The 22,839-nt window shown below is 41.2% G+C and overlaps 6 protein-coding genes across 9 annotated transcripts in view; 3 read left to right on the forward strand and 3 right to left on the reverse strand.

Annotated features, from left to right (window-relative positions):
• Positions 1-116: 116 nt before the first annotated feature.
• Positions 117-2,736, forward strand: LOC133841590 (major facilitator superfamily domain-containing protein 1). Its single transcript, XM_062274185.1, has 2 exons — positions 117-275; positions 584-2,736. Exon 2 carries the CDS (start codon positions 706-708, stop codon positions 2,134-2,136), a length of 1,431 nt encoding a protein of 476 aa, XP_062130169.1. The 5' UTR covers positions 117-275; positions 584-705; the 3' UTR covers positions 2,137-2,736.
• Positions 2,272-5,542, reverse strand: LOC133841587 (RINT1-like protein). Its single transcript, XM_062274181.1, has 5 exons — positions 5,290-5,542; positions 4,400-5,227; positions 4,115-4,340; positions 3,268-4,057; positions 2,272-3,178 (listed from the first exon to the last, which is right to left on the reverse strand). The coding sequence occupies exons 1-5, from the start codon at positions 5,428-5,430 to the stop codon at positions 2,992-2,994; spliced, it is 2,172 nt and encodes a 723-aa protein (XP_062130165.1). The 5' UTR covers positions 5,431-5,542; the 3' UTR covers positions 2,272-2,991.
• A 316-nt stretch (positions 5,543-5,858) lies between these two features.
• On the forward strand, positions 5,859-8,221 carry LOC133841588 (putative protein tag-52). The gene is made up of 4 exons (XM_062274182.1): positions 5,859-6,096; positions 6,162-6,719; positions 6,782-7,335; positions 7,392-8,221. The coding sequence occupies exons 1-4, from the start codon at positions 5,964-5,966 to the stop codon at positions 8,130-8,132; spliced, it is 1,986 nt and encodes a 661-aa protein (XP_062130166.1). The 5' UTR covers positions 5,859-5,963; the 3' UTR covers positions 8,133-8,221.
• Positions 8,152-9,330, reverse strand: LOC133841594 (uncharacterized protein F13E9.13, mitochondrial-like). Of its 2 annotated transcripts, none has more exons than XM_062274191.1 (3): positions 9,085-9,330; positions 8,947-9,029; positions 8,152-8,889 (listed from the first exon to the last, which is right to left on the reverse strand). In XM_062274191.1, exons 1-3 carry the CDS (start codon positions 9,167-9,169, stop codon positions 8,203-8,205), a joined length of 855 nt encoding a protein of 284 aa, XP_062130175.1. In that variant the 5' UTR covers positions 9,170-9,330; the 3' UTR covers positions 8,152-8,202. The 2 variants fall into 2 exon arrangements, with proteins under 2 accessions (XP_062130175.1, XP_062130176.1); XM_062274192.1 differs by having other exon boundaries at positions 8,947-9,038.
• LOC133841595 (uncharacterized protein F13E9.13, mitochondrial-like) lies at positions 9,156-10,455 on the reverse strand. The gene is given in 4 exon segments (XM_062274193.1): positions 9,156-9,717; positions 9,719-10,045; positions 10,118-10,203; positions 10,273-10,455. Coding segments are annotated over 4 exon segments (834 nt in total). The 5' UTR covers positions 10,349-10,455; the 3' UTR covers positions 9,156-9,372.
• A 7,699-nt stretch (positions 10,456-18,154) lies between these two features.
• Positions 18,155-22,839, forward strand: part of LOC133846295 (BAI1-associated protein 3) — a 72,209-nt gene continuing 67,524 nt past the window's right edge. For all 3 annotated transcript variants that reach the window (XM_062281164.1, XM_062281162.1, XM_062281163.1), the window contains exons 1-2: positions 18,155-18,655; positions 19,248-19,451. The gene's annotated coding sequence lies outside the window, so the exon portion shown is untranslated. The remainder of the gene's footprint in view (positions 18,656-19,247; positions 19,452-22,839) is intronic.

The following is a 22,839-nucleotide window of genomic DNA, read 5'->3' on the forward strand; positions in this document are numbered from 1 at the left end:
TATTTGGTAGCCCTGCAGCGCAAACTACTAAAAACAAAGTGTGGTCAAGCTATTAGTGGCGGAAAAGGTATTTTTTTGGATATTCTTGTAAGCAAAACATGGCATATTCAGAATATGTGACTGCGGTCACGCTATTGCATACGCAATTAACGTTAATTAGCGCAACGCGAGGAAGAGAAATCAAAATTGAATTTTAGTTTTATTTGTACGCTAACAAAGTGCAGGTGCTTCACAACGGTTGTCGTTTTCCATTTGGGAGTGCGTGTAGAGCAATTGTAAGTTCAAATGCAACTAGACTGTGAAAGGCTTTTGATAAGCAAATGACAACAAAAACTAACGCACAATAAAACTACTACGCAGACAAAAACACAGAGCATTGTAACGATAGACACAGACAAAGAGAGCAGAGTACAGTAAACAATAACGAATGAGATAACAACACAAGCAGACAAAGCAAAAGAGTTGAAAACACACACACAGGCACACTATTTCGATAGATTTATCGAATTCTGCTTGTGGGTGTTTGTGTATGTGAATGTGTGTAACCAGATATAACGACATATTGCATATTATTTATTTGCAGATATAGAAAAAACAACACAGATTGGATATCAATTTATAAAACGCCCTTTCTGCGGGTCATTTATACGAGGCATCGTTTAATCCGCTCCAGTATCGTATTGTGCGAGGAGCCGTTTAGTCACCATGGCTCGCGAAGATGAAGAGCGTATTGTGGACAACGAGGAGGAGGCGGCCACAGCAGAAGATTCATCAACTATCCGTGGAAGACAGGACAATGAACTGGCGCTGCCATCCGGCGGTTGTTGCATGCCGTCGAGCACCTGCCATCGCTTTCTGGCTTTGATTTTCATGTGCCTGCTTGGATTTGGTTCGTATTTCTGTTACGACAATCCGGGTGCACTGCAGACGGTCTTCAAACGGGATTTGGATTTGAGTGCAACGCAGTTTACGCTCATCTACTCTATCTACTCATGGCCGAATGTGGTGCTCTGCTTTGTGGGTGGCTTTCTCATCGATCGACTGTTTGGTATACGGCTGGGCACGATTATCTATATGTTGATCTTGCTAGTGGGCCAGTTAATTTTTGCCAGCGGCGGCATATTGGACGCTTTCTGGTTGATGATTCTGGGTCGTTTCATATTCGGCATTGGCGCCGAATCGTTGGCGGTAGCCCAAAACAGTTATGCCGTCTTGTGGTTCAAGGGAAAGGAGCTGAATATGGTCTTTGGTTTGCAGTTGTCTGTGGCGCGTTTTGGAAGCACTGTCAACTTCTGGGTGATGCAGCCCATCTACGACTATGTGAGCAAATTCTATGAGGGACATCGTGCCCTGGGCGTCGTCCTGTTATTGGCCACGCTCACCTGCGTCATGTCGCTGCTTTGCGCCCTCATTCTAGGAATCATGGACAAGCGGGCGGAACGGATTCTGCAGCGCAACAACAATCCGTCGGGAGAGATACCAAAGCTCACCGATGTTTTCACATTCAAGGCTCCCTTCTGGATGGTCTCGATCATTTGTGTGGCATACTATGTGGCAATTTTTCCATTTATTGCGCTGGGCCAGAAGTTCTTTATGGATCGTTTCGGTTACACTGAATCTGAGGCAAACACAGTTGACTCCTTGGTGTATCTAATTGCGGCCGTATCGTCACCCATCTTTGGCTTCATCATCGACAAATTGGGACGCAATGTCACGTGGGTGTTCAGTGCGACAATCTCCACAATTGGCGCACATCTGCTTCTCACGTTTACACCGATCACTCCCTATGTGGGCATGGTCATTATGGGTCTGTCTTACTCCATGTTGGCTGCTAGTTTATGGCCTCTGGTGGCGCTCATCATTCCGGAATATCAGCTAGGCACAGCCTATGGCTTCTGTCAGTCGGTGCAAAATCTCGGGTTGGCTGTCATCACCATATTGGCGGGCATTATTGCCGATCACAGCAAGACGGATCACACTTGGTTGCAGCTGTTCTTCATCGGTTGGCTGACAGTTGCCCTGATTGCGACTTGTGTAATTTGGGGCTACGACAAGAAGCATCGCGGCAATCTCAATATGACGCCAGCCCAGCGTGCCACCTACGTCAATGCTGCGACCTATCAGCACTTTGAATAGGATACAGGAAACATGATGGATGTAAGGAAGGCAACTACACGACGGAGTCACCATCTATCAACCCGCATCGTCAGAACAAATGTTAAATCTAAATAATCCAAAACCATAAGTAATGCGGGAGGCTTTTCTACGAACTCCGATAAAGATGATGATCTTAGTTATTATTGTTGGTTGATCTTTTTGATAATTGATAATGTGATGTGCGCATATTGAGTCGCAAATTGGTATTTACTAAAAGGAATTGTTTATTGTCGAACTACACATATACATATACATATACACACACACTCACATACATACAAAATATATTATAATTTAATGCATATATGTATTTTTAGAGCAATTTATTATGAATATGAACAATTACTTCATGTTTTTTTGTGTAAATGTTTTACAAATTTTAAATATAAAAATAAAGAATAACGACAACTCTTTAGGAAAAAACTAAATAACCGCTAAAAAATTCATTGATCTTAGACCACAAAATCTAATTATAACTATTTTCCTAATCCCTCATCTAACCAGTATAGTTGATTATTCATTGTATTGTAAGAACAATATGTGTAATTACATATTTTATTCATTGATGATAAAAACATTCACTTGTCCAATTTTTGCATGTTATTATAATTATGTCGAAAAGTAATAGTGCTAAAGGAACAATCTGCAGGGGTTATATAAATATAGTTGCAGTCTAATTTGCCTCAAGTAGTTTGCAAATTCCATGAGTTGTTGATATCGTGGCAGTTAAGTGATTTCTAATGTAGATTTTATAAACAAATTCGGCGTGCCGAAGATAAGACTTGGTAATAATTACAATTACATTCACTAATTTTGCCACGTATGCATTTATTTTTAAAACATTTTAATGTCTGTGCGTCGTTCGAGCACCTCAATGCATTGTTTGCTGTCTAAGCTGAGCACGCGTAGCTCATGCAGTGGCTTTGTCTTCTCTTCCACAGTCTGCCCGCTCCTCAACGTTTCCAGCAATAATAAAGCTGTGCCCCGTGCCGCTGTCAGCAATTTGCTAGCGTCGTGAATTCTATACAACAGAAAAAAGAAGTATCAATTTAAGTTATTTGCATGCAATATATTATGACGCATGTTGCTGGTCGAATAACGATGACTCACCGTTTAAAGAGCAGCTCGGGGCGTCGAGTGTGCTGTCCGAAGAGAGCAAAGAGTAGTGTCATGTCGTAATTAAATTGCGATGCTCCTGCAGTCGAGAACCGCGTATGCATCACCATGCTTTCCAACATAAATTCATCGATTTGTTGAGCTATTAAACGCAGTGTTTGATTAAACAGATTCGCCGACAATTCACGCTCCAAATTATGCAGCAAAGTAACCAGCACTTGGAACATTTCACCACCGCTAGGCGAGAGTATAAAGGGCTCCTTGCTGTTCTGCTCGGGCATGCTGGGCCACACATCGTGTCGATAATTCATTGACTTTGCCTTCATTTCATTGACCGCTTTGTTGGCGAGGTTCTCCATTAGCTGATGTGCCCAGTGCCCCAGCTCAGCGACAGCGTGCTCAAACACCGAATTGATCTCGTTAGCATTTGGTCCGGCGAGTGCTGAATGCAGATGCAGATAATGGACATTCTCGCCCCATTCACGCAGCACCATGATCAGATAATTAATAGCATTGAGCACGGGCAAACTGGCAATGGCACCACTGCTATGCAGCTGCACTAGACGCCGCCTGAAGCTGTCGATTAGCTCAAGCTGCAGATTCAAAAATTGCAGTTGATGTCCCGGCTGCACAAGTCCATAGTAGCGATCCTTGATTGCTTCTAGAAGGCGCATGAATTGATCGGCGCATCGGGGAATCTTTAAATCATCCTCGTAGGTATTGGGATCGATTAGCTGAAAGGGCGTCTCTGCCTGTAGAATGTCGTCCATTTTCTCCGCACAAACTGAGCATAAAAATAAATTAATAACTGTGTCTATTGAAAACTTTTAAAGGGGCTTACACTGCTCTTCAAGGGCAATCCAGCGCAGCAGATACCTTGGCTGAGTGAGCACGGAAATAGCACTTGGAAAGCTAGCGGGGTAGCCGAAGGTCTCACATAACTCTGCCTCAAAGGACAGCGTCTCATCCACTAGATGTGCAAACAATTGCTCGTCCTGCGCAATTTGTTCAATGTCCACGGCAAGTTTCTCAATCGTCAACTGCACAAGACCACGCACAAACTCCAACTGCAATAGATACAAAGTGAATAGGCGGAATTGGGAACATCACACGACATTAGACTCACGCGCAGATTGTAGTCCAGTTTTCCAGCCTTCATGGCGGATGGCTGAAATGTGTTACCAACAAAAAAATGCGACTCCTTGCCCCAGTTTAGAATCTGGGTGTAGAACCACTCGGGCTTGTCCAAACGATTCGTTTGCCGCGTGCCCGTGAAGTGGAACATAAAACGCTGACGATACGGAGCCAACAAGAGTTGAACCACCTGACTAATGGGTGGACACACGACACTGGGAGTGATACTTTGCAGAGGGGCATGCTCTTCTGCCGGCGACTTGATAAGGAACATGTATTCGGCTAGCAGTTGCGCCTTGGCAGTGTCCCGGCTGGGGGAATAGTTCAAAGGCTGCTGTTCCATGTGCGCCCAGCGCAAGCTCTTGAGCACAGCCTCAAATTCGCTGGATAGACGCTGCATTAACAGCTTGTGCCAATAGATGGCAGTAGAGACCGCATAGGATCTGAGTGTGAGCGCCTTTATGGCTTGCAAGCGACCCACTACGCTGTGTTCGCTGTCGTTGCCCTCGTAAAGTGTCAAATAGATGTTGACAAGCTTTGCCTCGTCCTTGCCATTGATGGCACTTCCCAGGGCAGCACTGATTTCCTGCACATCCTGCACAAGGCGCAGGTATTGTGTGACACTCTGCAGCTTCCGCACCTGTTGTAGATCCTCTGATACGCCCTCCAAAGCCGGTTGACATTCCTTTAGTTTCAGTTTTAGTTGTGCACCAAACTGGGCTAGTTTTTCCAGCTCAAAATCGATGCTATCGCAGACCTGCTGCTGACAGTGGAATGCCGACTTATAACTGGACCCGTTCTGTGGATCTTCATAGTTCAGCTGTCAACTGTTGCAGTGCTCAATCAATGATTTCTTTCTTATTGATTTCAAGATTTACTCACGGTTTGATTTAGGACCTGCAATCTTTCCTTGTAATCGTCAAGCAGCAATGCAGCTCGATGTAATTTGGTGACGTCTTTGCCAATTTCTTGATTTAAGCGCTCTACAATGCGTGTTTCCATTTCACTTAGTTTGCCGTGCATTTTGTGCGCACATTCAAATAATAATCAAAAACCGACTGATAAAACAAACCACGTATAAAAAATTTATTTACTGTTGATGCAGTCACTTTTTAGTGTGACCGCAATGTGATTTTCAAAATATACCGAAAACAAACAGGGCAGCAACAAGTATTTAATGCTGACATGAAAATTTTACGTTTCACATCATGATCGCTTATTTTAAAACCAAAGCATTTATAATATAGAGAATATTATATTTATATGGGATAAATGTTACCTCTAACAAAAATCCATTTATATAGAAATAACGCACAGTTTGAGCGCGATGTTCTAAGCCTCGTTTTATACATTTCGTATTCAATGGTTTATCTATGAATATGAAAGGATATATAGTATATTTATTTGAACTGTATGGTACATTTCAACGGCTGTCACACTGATCAAGTGTCGATATGCGTTGTGAATGACACTTTTCAAACACAGCCGCCAGCAGGTGTTGAAATTTTTGGCGTCGCCTTGCTTGCATTTTTTACAGTGGTAAAATCTAAAATAAAATGTTTACGCCGCGACAAAAGAACCAAACTCGATGTGTGGGCCTATCTCCACATACACCGCTGAGCTTTAGCCGTGAACTTCGGCAGGTTTTGCAGGAGCGGAATTTGTTGACGGCTAAATCGCGTAAGAAGGGTGAGTGATGGTATTAGAGAGATAATCTTTGTATTTCAATAAAAATTACCTTCTTTTTGCGACAGTCTGCTCCATGCTGGACAGTAACTCGAGCAGCCCTATTGGCTCGCCTAATCCGGAATCTGGTAAGCGGTTGGGCTTTCGTCTCCAGGCCGTACAGGAGATCATCTCCTCAGAGAAGTCGTATCTGGAGCACCTGGAGCTGCTGATGCAGTTCTTTGTGCGACCACTGAAGGAGCAGGCCATCATTGACGCCTCCAATCATACGGCGCTCTTTGGTCAGATCGAGATGATACACAACTTAAATGGCGAGTTCCTGCGCGAGTTGGAAGCCAATATGGAGAATGTGGCTCAGGCGTTTCTAAAGATGGCACCCTTTTTCAAACTGTACTCGGTGTATGCTTTCGATTACCGTGGCGCACTGTTCATACTCCAGGATCTGATTAGCAAGAATCCCGTTTTTCGCAAATTTCTGGAGGAAACGGAGAGTCGACCGGAGGTGCAACGTAAGCTAAACTCGCTGATGATTGTGCCAATTCAGCGCGTGCCACGCTACAAGCTATTGTTAGAACAGGTGCTGCTCTACACGAGTCCAGCTGATGCGGACTACAAGCTGCTCAAAGGTGAGTGGCAATTAATGCATTCAATTCCATTCCTTTCAATTTGCATGTGTTTTTCATTGCAGAATCCGTCAAGGAGATTGAGGCCACGGCTGCGCATATCAATTCTTGCGTAGAGGAGCAGGAGATTACACAGTACTTGATTCATTTGCAGAACTCTTTGCTGAATCGCACACCTAACATTGTGAAGCCGTCAAGACGTGTTATCAAGGAGGGCATGCTCTTCAAGATCACCCATAAGGGGCAGCAAATCAAACGCTATTGCGTTCTGATGTCGGACATCTTTATGTATTGCAAGGTGCTCAAGGAGCGTTCACCCAACACACAAGTGGAGAACTCATTGGAGTGCTGCTGCATTTTTCCGTTAAAGAAATGCAAAGTCTACGAGATGCTACCAGGCAATTTCAAGTTAACTTGCCAGAGTGATGGTATCATATTTGGCACCGATGATCTTCAGCTATCGCGCACCTGGGTGGGATTCATTCGCGATGCCATCGATCTGCATGTCCAGTGTCGCAAGACCTTGCGTAAGGACTCCAGCAAACGGACTCCCATACGCAAGAAGGACATGAAGAAGTTTGGAGCCGATTATGTACTGAGTCCCAACAAGCGCAAATGCGTGAGTACCATATTGTTGTGAAATTTTCTTCATTACTAATTCTTTTTGTCTTAAAGGACTATGAGACTGTGTTTCGCAACAAGAATCGCTCCACGGACTCCGAAGAGGAGGCTGATGTCTCGGCCAGCGTGGAAAGTGCTTGCTTTCAACGCAAGCGCAAGTTGCCCAGTGCGACACTTCGCACAAAAACTCAGGTGACCGTTAAGCGTCCTGCGCCGCCACCACCAAACGTGCAGATGCGCCGCCCAATAAACTTGACAGAGCAGCAGCAGCAACAGATGTCGTCCAGCAAGGAGAACCGGATCTCCAAATTATACAAAATGATTTCCACTGGGGATAAGGTGACCAATGTGCGCAGCATTTTGAAGCGCAGTAAGCCTACAATGAGCACACCCAATGATCCGGATCCAAGCTATGGTTTTGCCAGTCGTTATTCTGATAGCAAATCGTATATTCGGGCGCACAATGTTGACAACACTATACCCACAGCTATTAAGCGAGAAGATATCTTTGATGCCGAATTGGGTGATGGTAATTTTCGGGATGTGCTCTTCCCTTTGCGGTCTAGTGGCGGTAGCCAGAAAAGCGCTGGCGGCGGCTGGACAACACCAGCACCTGACCGCGAGGATTTACCACCTCAGAAAAAGCGGGTAAAGTTCGATGATACGCTAGAGGCGTATGAACAAAAGGCATTTGTATTTCCAAGCACCAGTAGCTGCGCTAGTGAGGGCGACGCTGCCGTAAAGCCCATATCGCTGCGTGAGCGTATTTACGACTTTTTTGCCAATCTTTTTTAGAGTTAATACAGAGTTAATGTATCAGCATCATGTCAATTTATTTATACAATCATTTATTCACACAATAAAATCATTTTTCAAAAATTAAATACTTGTCCCGCTCCCGTAGACTCCAGATCTTGTGCATAAAAGTTTCAACCTGGTAATTGGATATTTCGTTCCGCCAATCGCCATCGAATTTGAAATGTGACCCAACAATGACCGCTTGGACATCATGATAATAATGTGTGATGTTGTCCAGTGTTATGCCGGAGCCTAAAAGCAATGGAACTTTTAATTCGCCGGAAACTACGTCCTGCACGTCCTTATGATCCACGGGATGACCAGTAGTGCTATTAGTAAGCACAATACCATCGGTGTCAAAGAAATCGGCTGCCAGCGCCGTATCCTTTAGACTCACGTCGGCAGTGACGGCATGAGAATGGTACTTCAGATCGGTGAATATGAGCACATCCTCGGCATCGATCTGCTTGCGATAACGCAATAATTTTCCGGCACATGCGTCCATGTAGCCCACATCGGCCACCTGGCCGAAGACATAGCCTTCGGCGCGCACAAACTGCAGCTGACTTGCCTTGGCAACGGCCAGAGCTTGCTCGTTGCCGCAAGCCAGCACCTGGATGCCCAAGGGCATCTCCTTGGGCAGTACTTCGCGCACAGCTTGCCCAAGGCGGGTCATGCAGGCTACAACCTCAATGTCCAGGTGTCGATTCAGAACGTACGGCTTGTCATGCATATTCTCAATAATCATAGCGTCCTACAGTTATTAATGTCGGAAATATCTCTTTTATTACTGTTAATTTCGCATACTTACAACTCTGTGTTTTAAGTACAATTGAGCCTCGTAGACAGCTTTTTGAATAATTTGCTTCCAATTACCGGCATAGCGTGGCGTGCCTTAAGTCGCTACTTATTAACAATAATTTTGGTCAATTCTAATTGAGTCACTCACCTGGCAAAGCCTCTATGTGCAGCATAGCAATAACATTGCATTTATGTGGAGCAAAAACTTTGTAAAAACGATTCATTTCAAACATATAATTTATTTTCCCGCTCTACTGTCAATTTATCCGATTATCGATAACTACTAAATTGAGCAAAGCAACGGTGATGTTGGCCTAGTTACGGCAATTTTTTAAATCGGAGCTCCGGTCACTCTGTATTTTCCCACCATATACCGGCTTTTTTAATTCGAACTTGTTGAACTTTAGAAATTAATGTTTAAATTGATTTTATCGAATTACTCGGTCGCGTCGCGTAGCCTGCAGATACTGCGCATAAAGTCCTCTATAGCCTGCTCATCAATGTCCTCTAACCAGTTGCCATTGTGCTTAAAGTGTGAACCAATAATAACCGCATCCGCCTTGTTAAAGTATTCCTCAATGTTGTCTTTTGTGACACCAGAGCCAATGATTAAAGGTACCTTCAGTTTGCCCGCCAACTCATCCAAATCCTCGGCACTTGCAGCCTTACCTGTTGCAGTACCCGTGATTATAATGCCATCAGTAAGAAAGAATTCGGCTGCATGCGCCGTTTCCAGTAAGCTAACATCAGCTGTGATGGCATGCGAACTGTGTTTCTTTTTTGAGATCGGTGAAAACCAAGACATCCTCGGCATCGATTTTCTTTCGATACCGCAATAGTTCGCCAGCACACGAGTCCGTGTAGCCCTCGTCACCAATGTGCCCAAAAACATAACCTTCGGCGCGAATAAATTGCAATTCACTGGCCTTGGCCACGGCCAACGCATGCTTATTACCGCAGGCCAGCACCTGGACACCACAGGGTATTTTGAGTGGAATAATCCTGCGCACCGCTTGCGAGAGTCGCGTCATGCAGGCCACAGTTTCGGCGCCAATTTTCTGATCCCGCACATAAGGCACGTCATGCATGTTCTCAATGAGTACTCCATCCTGTGAACATTAATGGTAAGTGTCTATTTTATTTTATATTTAAACAATATTGTAGTTTCCTTCACCTCTTACCACTTGGTGTTGCTTATACAGCTCCGCTTCGTGTTGGGCCTTCTCGATGGTTTTCTCCCAGTCTCTGTAGGCATAGCGCGGTGTGCCTTGTTTGATGACATTTGTTTTACATTAAAAAAATCACGGGTGTCGCTGCTTGCGGCACTTTGGCTCACCTGGCAACGCGTTCACATGTATCATGCCAATAATTTTGCATTTATTTTTGCCAAATATTTCCTTAAACCGCTGCATTTCAAAAACAATGTCAATATTATTCGAATTTAATTTGTGCCTCGTCGTGAACAACACGTGTGTGAGCGAGACAAGTGTAATATAGTTTTGTGTCAGTGCTGACACATCTGTGAATGATTCACAATCAATATTAGCTAACACTGGCTTCGCAATCGTTGTCGATAGTTTTCAAATTCATATGCAACCGATTAGTTCTATTTGATAAATTTATTGCGCTTTATTTATTTTTTTTTAAGATTATTTTTTTTAGACATTAAAGTAATGGCTTAAAAATGAGCGACAATTGTGGCCATCGCATGAATACAATGACACAAAACCGCTGCCAACTGGACGCCATAGAAAAAGTAGCGTAGCGGGGAACAATATTGGCAGCTGTTTGAGATTTGCGAAATGAAAGGGTTTCGCATTTGGCTGTGCATTGCGTTGCCATTATTGTTGTTGTCGCTGTCCCTTGCTACATTGTTTGAAAATGTGGCGACTGCTGTCCTTGGGCTTGATTTGCTTTAGGGCCGGATCAGACGTCAGTGCGTAGTTGTTGGCGCCTGGTGGCGCCGTGCCTATATCTGATTGCCAGTGCTTAGCGGAAACGCCATCGACACTCACTGCAGCAGCGTGCAACGACATTTCAATTATCACAGCAACGCCCATAAGGGCCACGCCTTCCGTGTTCCCCCTCTCCCTCCGACCACCTCTTGCCGCTGCAGTGCCCCTTCGGAATCTAAGGATGCGGATGGCAACCGTTTCCATTTGCTTATTTGTTTGTTTGGCATTGTTTTTGTTTTATTTGTATTGTTTTCTTTTGTTTTATATTCTTTGTGCCATACGTGTAGTTTGTGGATGTTACAATTGCGTTTTGTATTATTTTGCAATATGCTAAAGTGCTTATAGTCTTTATTGTCCTTGGGTAAGTGGCCTCCTGTGGGTCTACATAATATGATGGTTATTGTCGCGAATGGATAAGTAGCTCCCTTTAAGACTTATTTTGTTGTTGTGTCCTTTTCTATTTCGCCATAGTTTGCCTCTACAATTCTCAAAGTAAAGTCATTAACATTTGGTGAATATAATATTCTCACTGTTACTATGTAGTAAACATTACACTTCATATAAAAATACATTTTGCTTCATTTATAAAATTTAAAATAGCCCCTTGAACATATTGTTGAATTGCCTTTGAGTGGGTCAGGGCTAAGAGCTAATATAACATAAGTACTTGTTGCAGAGGGCTGAAGGACTGATTAAATATGTTTTGGGTGTCCAAATGATATTTCTAGAGTTTTAAATAAATAATGTTGTACAGCTTTCATGGACACAGACGAACACCTTCCATAAGAATGCCGTTTTTACACCTGATGTGCAAACATCATAAATAATTTATAACGTGTGCTGAGCGTTGCCCTCATCACTTCACCTGGATGCTAGCTTGTTGTGCACACACATACACAAACACACACACACACAAGCCAGTCTGTTATTATTGTTGCTGTAGTTGCAACAAGTTGTTTCCGTGTTTGCTTTTGTTGCTTGCGCTTGCGATTATGCAAGATACACAACGCAAGCAAACAACACACACAGATACACATCGCGTCTCTCCCGTGAATCAATGTGTGTGTGTGTGTGTGTGTGTACTGCATGGCAAACAGAATAGGCAGGATATCCTTTGAGCAATGAGAGCAACAGTTTTCCAAGGCTCAAGCGTTAAAGCATTTCTTCCTGCCACTTTTTTGCCTGCTTTTGCGGCAGCTAATTAGATGGCCATAACTTTTGGCCAATATAATGCTCGTAATAAGCAGCAACAGCAAGCTAAAAGTGCTTACACTTGAATACAAAAATGGTTTACTAAAAGGGATATTAGCTAAGCGTGCGCAAATTAAGATAATTGTTTTTTCTTTCTTCATAAAAATAAAATACAACTAAATAATTCGACAACGCAAGTTTCGGAATGTCTCTAATTGAAAAGTTTGCACCTGATCATGAAATGGACAAGAACCTGAAAACCTGCTACTTCTCAACTGGCAGGTGGCACTTTCCTCTTTCCTCTTTCTTGCCTCCTACCATTTGTCACCTGCCAGCAGTTTTAAAATAAGTTTCCATTAAATTCCAATTAAATTAGATGTTCACACATTTCTACTTTTGTGCAAAGAAACTCTTCCATCAATGTCGTTGACCAATTTCAAAATTAGCATTTCAATAATCATTTTTGGCACGTCGCGACATTGATTTTGTTATTACTCATGCGCCACGTTGTCCGCCACCAAATGAGAAAGTGAGAGATAGAGCGAATTTGATAAATTTGCCATTTTATTTGGCATTTGAGCGCTTTCATTAGTTTCTTCAAATGCAATTAGTCAATAAATTTTATGAAAATTACCAATTCCCATGCAAACGAGCGAAAGGAGAATGGCATAAACTGGTTGACAACACCAAGCACCGACCGCAATGTCCAACTGTGCTCTGCTCTGGGGAACTGCGGTGGCGTGTTCTAATATCAGTAGTCATAATTTCTGGCTGCCATCGCCGACGCATCGATCATTTATTTGGTTTTGGGGTGTGGGTAACAGAGACGCCACATCACGCAATCCCGCCTAGACGCCGCGCCGTTGAAAATTGGAAAACGTCCAACACAGTGGGGGAGCAGAAGACGAAGAAGAAAGAAGTAGTGTAACTTAGGTAACTATAGATAAAAGGCCAAATACAAGGCCGGCGACCTTGTGTTCCTTTGAACTTTAAGGCGTGCCCCTAACACAAAATGCATTCGAGAAACTTAAAGTCTGCTTTAACCGAAATAATAATATACAAAAAGTGCTAAAGCACTTTTTCTTATCATTGTTATTCATTGTCCTTTCTTTTTGATTCATTTCATTGTTTGAAACTCTACTCGCCATATGTTGGGTACTTTTCTGTGTCATCAAATAAGTTGAGCTCACACCTTTGTCTAATTGATTTACGTGACCAAACTTGGCAGACAATGCGAGAACAAGCAACATGATAACAAATAAAGTTTAAGTTATTTTTCGTTTTTTGCTCAAAATTAATGAAAAAACGAATAGGTTACTCGTATCAAATTCAGGCAGATGTTGCCTGCGTTGCACAATACAAAAATAACACGCATACGCCACGTGTACACAATTTATTGCAACGCTGAGGATGTTCGATTGTATATCTACATTCTATACATGTACACACATATATATATATAACACATGGGCTGAAAAGTCCCGGGCCTGACAAAGAAAACTTGCTTTTTTTGGATCAAAATTGGCGTTACTCATCAACTTAATCTTTATCAAGAGCATCGCAATCATTCCAGAGCCGCTGTAACATTTCAATATAAATTTTTTAGAAGGATTAATTTTTTGCCTCAAAATAGGCTTCAATTTCAGTGTTAATCGTGTGAAATTTTTTTATCGGCGAGCATTTTTCCAGGACTGCTAACCTCCAGAAGTCGCTGGGAGCCTAATCTGGCGAATTAGTGGATGTGGGAGCAATTCGAAGTTAAATTAATGTAGTTTTGCCACTGTCATTGAATCATGAACTCATTCTTGTTGTTGGTCAAAAGTGAGCAAACGCGGCAGCCATTTTGACGAGATTTTCTCATAGTCAAATGCTCATGCAATATTAAGCCAACATGTTTTTGATATCTTTACGATGTTAGCTAACTCACGCAAATTTAATTTTCGATAATTCAAAACGATTTTGTGGATTTTTTTTATGTTTTCTGGTGTGACCTCGCCATTTGGACGTCCACTGGGTTCTGCATCATCGGTGTCTCTACGACCATGTTTGAAGTCAGCAAACCAACGTTTTGTTGTTGTTTCTAATGGAGAGGAGTCCCCATAACACTTTTCAAGCCAAAGCTTTGCTTAAACGGTATTTTTTTCCCATCAAGAAGCATTGTAAGATTAGAAGACGAAATTGCATTTGATCCATTGTTGTGAAAATAGAAAAAGTAGTGTCACTTTTGGCTCAATAACTTACAAACTAATGAATAGAATATCATGAAATTTTAGCAGCTGTCTTCTGAAGGATTGTATTAACTGAAAAAAAGGTGACTGCAATAAAACTAGCACAATCTATGTGTAAGGCCCGGGACTTTTCAGCCCACGTGTTATATATATATATATACCTCTTATCTTATTAAAATTGCTTTATTTTTTGTTTGATATTCAGTTTTTATTCAAAGCCTTCATAATCGTCTATTCGCTATCTACTTACCTGAATTTAAAAAAATAGATAACAGGTAATACAGATTGAGTTACATTAACTACCCTTTACATTCTCTATTCTACTGTGAATATGTCTGAACAAACTGCTTCGCTTCGCGAGCACAAGGTTAGGGAATTGGTTTTGAAAATAAAGCAATAATAGCAGCAACGAAATTTGTGGAAAGCTTTAATTAAACTGCGCCACAGACCAGCAGAGCAAAAGGTGGCAGGTGATGGGCAGGGTGTTCAGGGTTCAAGCGACCGTCGCGACGTTTTCGTGACCAACATCAGGTGCAAATGCGGTCACACCCTTCAAAAGACGGCAAATCGAAAGTAACACGAGACAAATAAACAACAACAACTGCGACAACGACAACGACGAGGACGAGAACTGTCAGGCCAAAGTATTAAAGTTATTTGTACAGCCCCTAAAACGGAGGCGTGGCAGGACTAGCTTGATTGTGCGTCTATCGCGTCGCTTTATCGCAAGCTGCTAAAACTGTCGCAACGTGTGGCGAACACATTAAATGCCCGCGCAGTAAAGTATGCTACACTTTTTATATCGTTGAATTAGAGATGAACGCGTGAAAGCAAAACAGTTTCCAATTAAATATTTATATTGGTAATATATTACTATAAGATTTTATACATCAAAATTGTCTGACAACTTGCTTAGTTCAATTAAAAGTTATGTTATTTTTCGTTACCCTAAAATGCGAACGCTGTTTGATGGTTGTTAAGTGCATAGATTTGTGTTTTACTTTAGTTATGAAGAATTTTCCACGTTTCTAGTTGACATTTGTTTTTTTAATCTAAATGATTAATGGCATTTAGATTCGATTTTATGTTTATTCAATACTAATTTATCTAATTATGTTATATATTTTAGCTTATACATATATTGAACTGAGCTAGTTGCATTTTAATTTGGATTTTTTTCTTAGTTTGCAAATTCACATCACTAAGACAGAAAAAAGCGATTAAAGTTTTGACCTGGTTTATGTGCGCCTGCCTTACACTTACTGTGATAATTGTAATAGCTGGAAACGTCACAGGCTGGATTTTATTTTTCTGGTTTCTTCTTTTAATTTTGAGAGTTTTCCTCCATTGCGTGTTCTGGCCACATCGCCATTTTGTTTTTAAACTAAAGCATTCTTCCTTTCGTCCCGCACCGTTCCTCATCCCAGTGCTGATTAGATTTCGTTAACCAAGAGGATACAAATGAAAGCATAATTAGTAACAGTGATTTGTATCGCTCGACATGACTCCGGGTGGCTTTCAACGTCCTCGTTCTCGTCCTCGTCCTCGTACTTGCCGCTGACGTAGTCGACATCGGTTTTGTTTCTGTTCGTACTATGCTTTGGATGGGGCTTTGGCTTATAAATAGCTGACATTTCAGCTGCGACTGTAGCTGCTGGGGCCATTTCATTTGCATTCTCCCCTTAGGGCCGAAGGATTATATCAGCTTAAGCAGCAGCAGCCGGCTTGCAGTCGGCAACCATCTCGCTATTTGCATTGTTTTTGCAACTGAATGTAACTGAGGCATAAAACGCACTTAAGCACACAGTTGCACAGTTGTTTTTGTTAAAGGTGTTTCTGCTGCCAGCTCGTGTTCAAGCTGCGGCATTAAGTTGCATTTAGTTGCGGAATTATGTACTCCGCACCAAATGAAATGTTATTTGATATCCACACTTCAGACTCTCCAATAAATTTACTGTAGATGGCTCAAAGTGATTGCCCCAAAAAAGTGAACTTAATATAGAAATATTGTATACAACTATTTGGTGCTCTAACTCCCTCTCTTCATATCTCTGTTGTACTGTGTGTGAGCCAATCAAAGTTCTAAAGTTCACATCATTGACAGGCTATCTTGCCAACTGGGCGAACTCAAATTAAGAAGAGATAGCGACAAGCTCCAAAACTTTTATCATTTGCACAGTTCAGAGGGACTCACAGAGAGAGAACGGGGAATGCTAGTTAGCTGTTGTGCATGGTTGCACACTAAGGGGAGCGAGACAGCGAGAGCGAGAAAGAGAGAGAGAGAGAGAGCAAGATAAAAGGCACGTTGGCGAGGGGGATTTTGGAGTTGTTGTCGTTTGGTTTAAGCGGAGCTCAATTTCTCTTTCTGCTGTTGCCTGGCATACTGTTGCAATTGTAGTCCTAAAAAGTCAGCCAGGTGCAGAGCAGCAAAAATAAACACACTCTCACACTGTCACACACTCACGCACTCACACGCTACGTTCGCACAATCAATCACAGTTAGTTGGCTGGCTACTGGAGCGCGACATGTTGACAAGTAATTGGCAGCTAGCTCTACCATCCAGCATACGCCATGTAGCACGCCCTCATGCACTATGCAAATATGTATGTGAACTTTAGCCACCTTCTCCTTCTCATTGCATGATGTTCTGCCTGTTGTCCACGTTCCACCTCAAAATGTGATAGCCTACAAAAAGTACGAGTACAAAGCCAATCAAGCACAAGGCATGACTACAAAATCTGTGGGCACACCAAATGCCTTTAATGCCAGGCATGCTGCTCAACAGCTACAGCTACTGCTATAGCAGATTTTGCTGAGCGCCGTGTACGTGAAGGCCCGAAATTGGGTCACAGGGCGGGCGGAGAAATGAATAAATGGCTAAAAGAATGCCGAGACAGCGTACCCCGAGAAATTGCTCTGTGATATGGGAAAGACTGTCGAAGTGGAGGGCAGCAGGCATGATAGAAATCAAGCAGAAGCGAGAAGCGAGCATAGCGTCCAAATACTTCATCGCTAAAAGTGGAGCAACATTTTTGAGACCGGGAACAAAACAAATCGGCGCAGCGGAATGTCGCGTTACTCGACAGCAACATGTTACCACGCGGCGATGTTTCAGCGACAGAAAAAGCGAGAGAAAACTAGAAGCGAAGAGAGACGGCGAGAGAGTGTGTATGTTAACTTAGAAAGCACTCGTGAGAGCGAAAGCTCTTTTTGGTGTTCGACTCTACGTTGAGTTTTTTGTTGTTGCTGCATAACCTTCATCTTGAACTTCATGGCCAGGCGATTTGGTGGGGGTGTCTAGAATGTGGCATGGCACGACGCCAAGTAGGATTGTTGGAACACGATGGCGGGTGGAGAGGGGAAGGGAGGATGAGTCAGGCTGATTTTCACCTACTTTTTGTGCAATAAAAACAAATGCAACAGGAGGGTGTTCATTCATGAAAGCTCACACCCAAAAACTAGCAATTACTGCGTAGCGCGATGATTGCTAAATGTGAGAGAGAAAGAGAGAGAGAGAGAGATTTATGAAGTTCGTGAAACAGAGAGAGTGCAAATATGTGTGAGAGGGGAAAACACAAACAAAAAAAAAACGTTTTGTCCAAATTAATGAAATGTAAAGTTCCAAATGAATTGTAAATATTTAATCAAAATCTTCCACAATATTTAAGACAGTTAAATATGATTACAATATATAAAAATAAATATTACTTTTCAAACATATTGAAATTTTTAAAAACTCGGAAAGTTTAATAAAATATAAAAACTCCTATTGTGCGTACTAGTTCAAAATAAATATTTCAGGAATATAGAAAATCGAAGATTTATTTAAAACTGCAAAAAAAAAGAAACATTAATTATTGAAATAATAAATATTATTCATGTTTCATTCGAAATTCAAATATTTTGTCTAACGGAAAAAGAAAGCTTCGAGGAGAAACATCGCTCACGCTCTCTTTGACTTCCAGTAACAAAACGCTTTCTCTCTCTCTCCCTGTCTCTCTGTTTTCACACTTCTCTCGAAAGCTGGCTCTCTCGTTGGGTACACATACACATACTAAGGCAAGTTCTTATCAAACCAACGGGCAAGCAGCTGGAAGCAGACAGGCATACAGTTAAGCAGGCGTTCAGGCAACCATTCGGGACTCGGGTGCAAGGATAACACGGGAGCAGACAGGCAGCACTTTATAAGGTGTAACACGAAACTGGAGCAATTCAGTTCGTAGTTGGCAGGCGTCGCATAAGGTTGCAACAACGAAGCAGCAGCAGCAGTGGCAGCAGTGGCAGCAGCAGTAGCAACAGCAGCAGCAGCAACGGTAGAAGAAGAAACAGGAGCAGCAGTAGTCAGTTAGTATGAAGGCAGTAGGCATACTGCTCGACACCAAATACAAAAGCTGTGTGAATAAGTGACTAAATGAATGGCCATTGAATACACGGTCGTGAGTTTTAAAGTGCGAGCGCGAGCAACGTGAATAAAATGAAGTGAACCTAAAATGAAACTAAGCCGAATTGAAATTGAATAAATTTAATTGAAGTCGAGTCGGTTCGGTTCGCAAACGAAACAATTAAAAGCAAATTGTGGCATGTGGCATGCGAGGAAGATGAAGTTGAAGTGACCAGTGTCCGGAGTCATGAGTCCTCTATATTCTCTGCATCCTGCTGACGCGTTGACTATGTGCATTTGCACATAATTGCAAACTGTTGCGTGGTCTGCAATTTAATTTTTTTGTATTACCATGACCGTAAAATAAAAACCCATTTGCCAACGACGTTTCTGCCACAGAGCAACGGCAACTGTTGCATATGCCCCACACCCACACCCACACTCACACTCACACCCACACATAACGTACACACTCGCACTATAACCCATTGGTTTTACGATCGGTTACGGTCGCCATGCCACATTAAGTTTGCTTTTGAATGTTTCCTTTTGCAGCCTGCTTCACGGCAATAAAAAAAAGGAAGAAAAATTTAAAAGTGCCCACACCCCAACGAATGAAATAAATATAAAAATAATTGCAAACGAAACGACAAAAACAATTGGAAAATCAACAAATGAAATACGCAAATTAAAAAAAAAACTATCTCCTACTGAATGCTGACCGTGAATCTGCTCTGAAAAGAAAACCGTGAAATTAAGGTGAGTCGTTATTGTTGCCACCAAAGGATACTTGACTTAATATATTTCGTACACTGTTTTTAAATTATGGTATCTACATTTACCATTAAATATAATTGAGTGTACGTTAAAACACAAAGCAATTAATCCGCTTAAATAATTCGTAAATGATTTTCGTTCAAGCATCGACTTCTGTTAAGTCTGCATGAACAAATTTTAGAGTAATTTTATAAAATTAGGTCTAATTTAGTTATGCATATTTTTTGATAATCGTATTGTTAGGAAATGCTTTGTTAAATTATTTGTGGCATAGGTAAATGAAATAACGACATAAACAGTATAATCTTATTGTGTACCAAAAGAAGAGATAAGAAGTTGACCAAAATAGTTTCACTAATATATGCAGAATAGTCACGTTAATTACTGGAGTTGATTACATTTATGTTTACCATTTTTAGTAATTTGTCAATTTCGATATGAGCTTACTGACATCCTTAAAGTAGGCGGAACCAAATGTGTTTTTCTATTTGATTTGGCAAATGGGCATTTCCATGGTCACTTAAGCAATTTGCTTTATGTATTCATTTGCCATATTTGTGTCAATATTATTTAAGGCAACATATATAAAAAGAAGCCAAAATCTCTGTGGCATATTTGTGCAAGTGATGAAAAGCAAATAATGACCTTGTTTATTATCAAGGGGCCGTCGCGTTTACGAGTGTATGTGGGCATTATATAATGACCAGGGAGACATGGACAAAGAGAAGAAGATAGAGAAAGAGCAAGAGATAGAGAAGGGCAATGAGAATATAGGAGCATAAACCTGACGCCGATAACGTTAACTACGCATATGCCGTGCAATTTGTTGCTCAGTTTTTTTTATCATTCGCATTTCATCGAATGACAGGGTGAGAAATGCGCAGCTGGTGTTGCCAGATACAACAGGCTTTGAGCAACAGTTACACATGTGTGGGAGTAAATATAGGGATAGGGACAAGTAGGCATCTTTCCAGCAATTAATTAAACCACAGACACACACACATATCATATGATGACTTCGCTTTATTAAAATGCGAAATACAAGCAAAACATCATAGATTTCCGATTGAAATTCGAAGGTTATTTAATCTTCTAATCCAGTGCAAATCATAATTTTTGGCAAATTGTCCGTGCTGTGAGTTTACAACCTTTAAATTTTCAACTACAAGCAATATCATATATTTCGAATTGATAATTGAAAGTCACAATTTTCGAACTTGTAATGAAATTACGCCAAGTAAGGAAGAGTCCACTCGCTTAGCAGGTGACACACCTGTCGTATGAGTAATGTGTTTACGCCTCGTGCTGTGCCACACACTCTCACTCACAGTGCAAACAATTAAAAGCAAAGAAAAACAGAGTAAATAACTGAGACAAAACATGCTAAACGTGCTTAAAAATGCTACTAGAATTTACCCTGTAAAGAAGTTTCTTTGAGTCTTAAATATGATTAGACTATAGCAATCATAATTGCAAATTAAGCAGTATTTATTATGTTATTCTTTCTTCGAGAGTGAATTTTAATTGAACTATACAACGATAAATATGAATATACTAATGAAAAGACAGATACCCTGTGAAATGCTTTTTACAGGGTGTTCGCATACAAAAGAAATGCTGAAGCCATTGGCACAAGGTGCGGGGTTTTCCCAACGGACGACACCAAGCTTTCATGTCAACTTTGTTAATTAAATGAAGCACTTAACATCGGCGACATATTTTGTCTGCCTCCTCCCTTGGCCATCTTAACCCCTTTAGTAGAAACCCCTTTTTGATGTCAGACGTTGCTGTCGCAGTTTTCAAATTGTGTTTATTCGCTGCCGTTGTTTTTGGACTGCATAATTTGTGCGAGTTCCATTTTAATGACTCACCCACTCACCCACTCGACCAGAAGTGGGAGCAGAGCTCAATGAATGCTACTGGGCCTACACAGTTTTTCTTTCTCTCTTTGTTTTTTTTTTCTGATTCGCGTTCAAATCATAATTTTCGTTATGCTTCCGTTTCTTTGCGTCGGCTACTTATGTATGTGTGTTCTTTAAGTGAACAACTTCAAAGACCCTCTTGACCGTTTCAAGTGTCGCCTTTGTATTATTGACTTCTGCTCTTTTCGCTGTTCTTGTAGCTGTTATTGTTACAATTTCTTTTTTAATTTGAGTTAGAATCCACAACATCCTCAAAACAAAGAATAGAAGAGAAAATCCCAAATAAACAGAAATTATGATGGATGTTTTGTGACATTTTTCCTGCAAACTTTTCTACTCATAATTATTTGTATATTTATTTTTATTGCATTTGTTAGTTGTGGTTTCTGTGGCCAGCTTACAGGCTTGTCAACCACACGAAGCAAAACAAACACAAAGACTTCTACATGCACACACACTTCTCAACTCACTCATTTGGCAGTTGGAAACAACAATAAAAATATATGGAAATAGTTTTACATGAGAAACTTTTGCCCTTAGGTGCAATGTGCCAAATAGTTGGGAATTTTTTACTAAAAGAAATGTGAATACTGCAGAGGAAGTACGTCCAACAGATATTTAAGGCATTAGAAGTGTAATAATGTAGGTGTCCAAAAGGTAATTAGAGCCAACGAGTGTGCGTAAGGTGACAAAGTTAAAAATTCCGAAATAAAAGCAACATAGGAGTAATTAAAAAAAGTTTAAGTGCACTGAGTGACATTCGGGTTGCTTTTGTATTCATAACATCACATTTTTGACATTAAATAGTGATGGACTTGTGTTGCGCAACTTGTCGATAAAAGTTTTCAGAATTATACAAGAAGTAAGTGTTCTTTTTTAAGTTTAATTTCAATATTTGAAATTATTTCTATGTATTGTATTGAAAGTAATATTTCATAGTTGGCCCGGCGTGAGAAGTCATTATAATTGTATTTATAAAGTTGAATAACAACTTAATTCAAATTAGAATAGAAGGGAAATATCATGGCAACTGCAGATAGGTTATGAATATTCACATACTCATCGATTGTAATCTGAGATTCAATTTGCAAAATTGCTATTGTTTGTGTAAAGAATGCTTGGCTAATCTCTTGAGCTATTTATGTCCTTGTATTGGCCGTATTCATTTCTTAGCCCATTATATATTTATAGTTGAATAACAGGAAAGATTCATTTGGTCTCCGTATAATGAGATGAAATTGAATACATTGCGCTGCAAGAGGGCCAAATGACGACAAGCTCCATCTCCATCTCCATCTCGATCTCCACCTCCATCTTTATCTCCAGGACGCCCTCGTACTTGATGTCCTTTGCTAAGTGCTACCCGTGACAACAAATAACAAAAATACCAAATACTCACTCGTTTCTAATATATCTTGTGTCGTTCGTTCGGCTTTTTGTTTGGTAAC

The sequence above is a fragment of the Drosophila sulfurigaster genome, chromosome 3 (genome assembly GCF_023558435.1).
Source record: "Drosophila sulfurigaster albostrigata strain 15112-1811.04 chromosome 3, ASM2355843v2, whole genome shotgun sequence".
Classification (NCBI taxonomy): Eukaryota; Metazoa; Arthropoda; class Insecta; order Diptera; family Drosophilidae; genus Drosophila; species Drosophila sulfurigaster.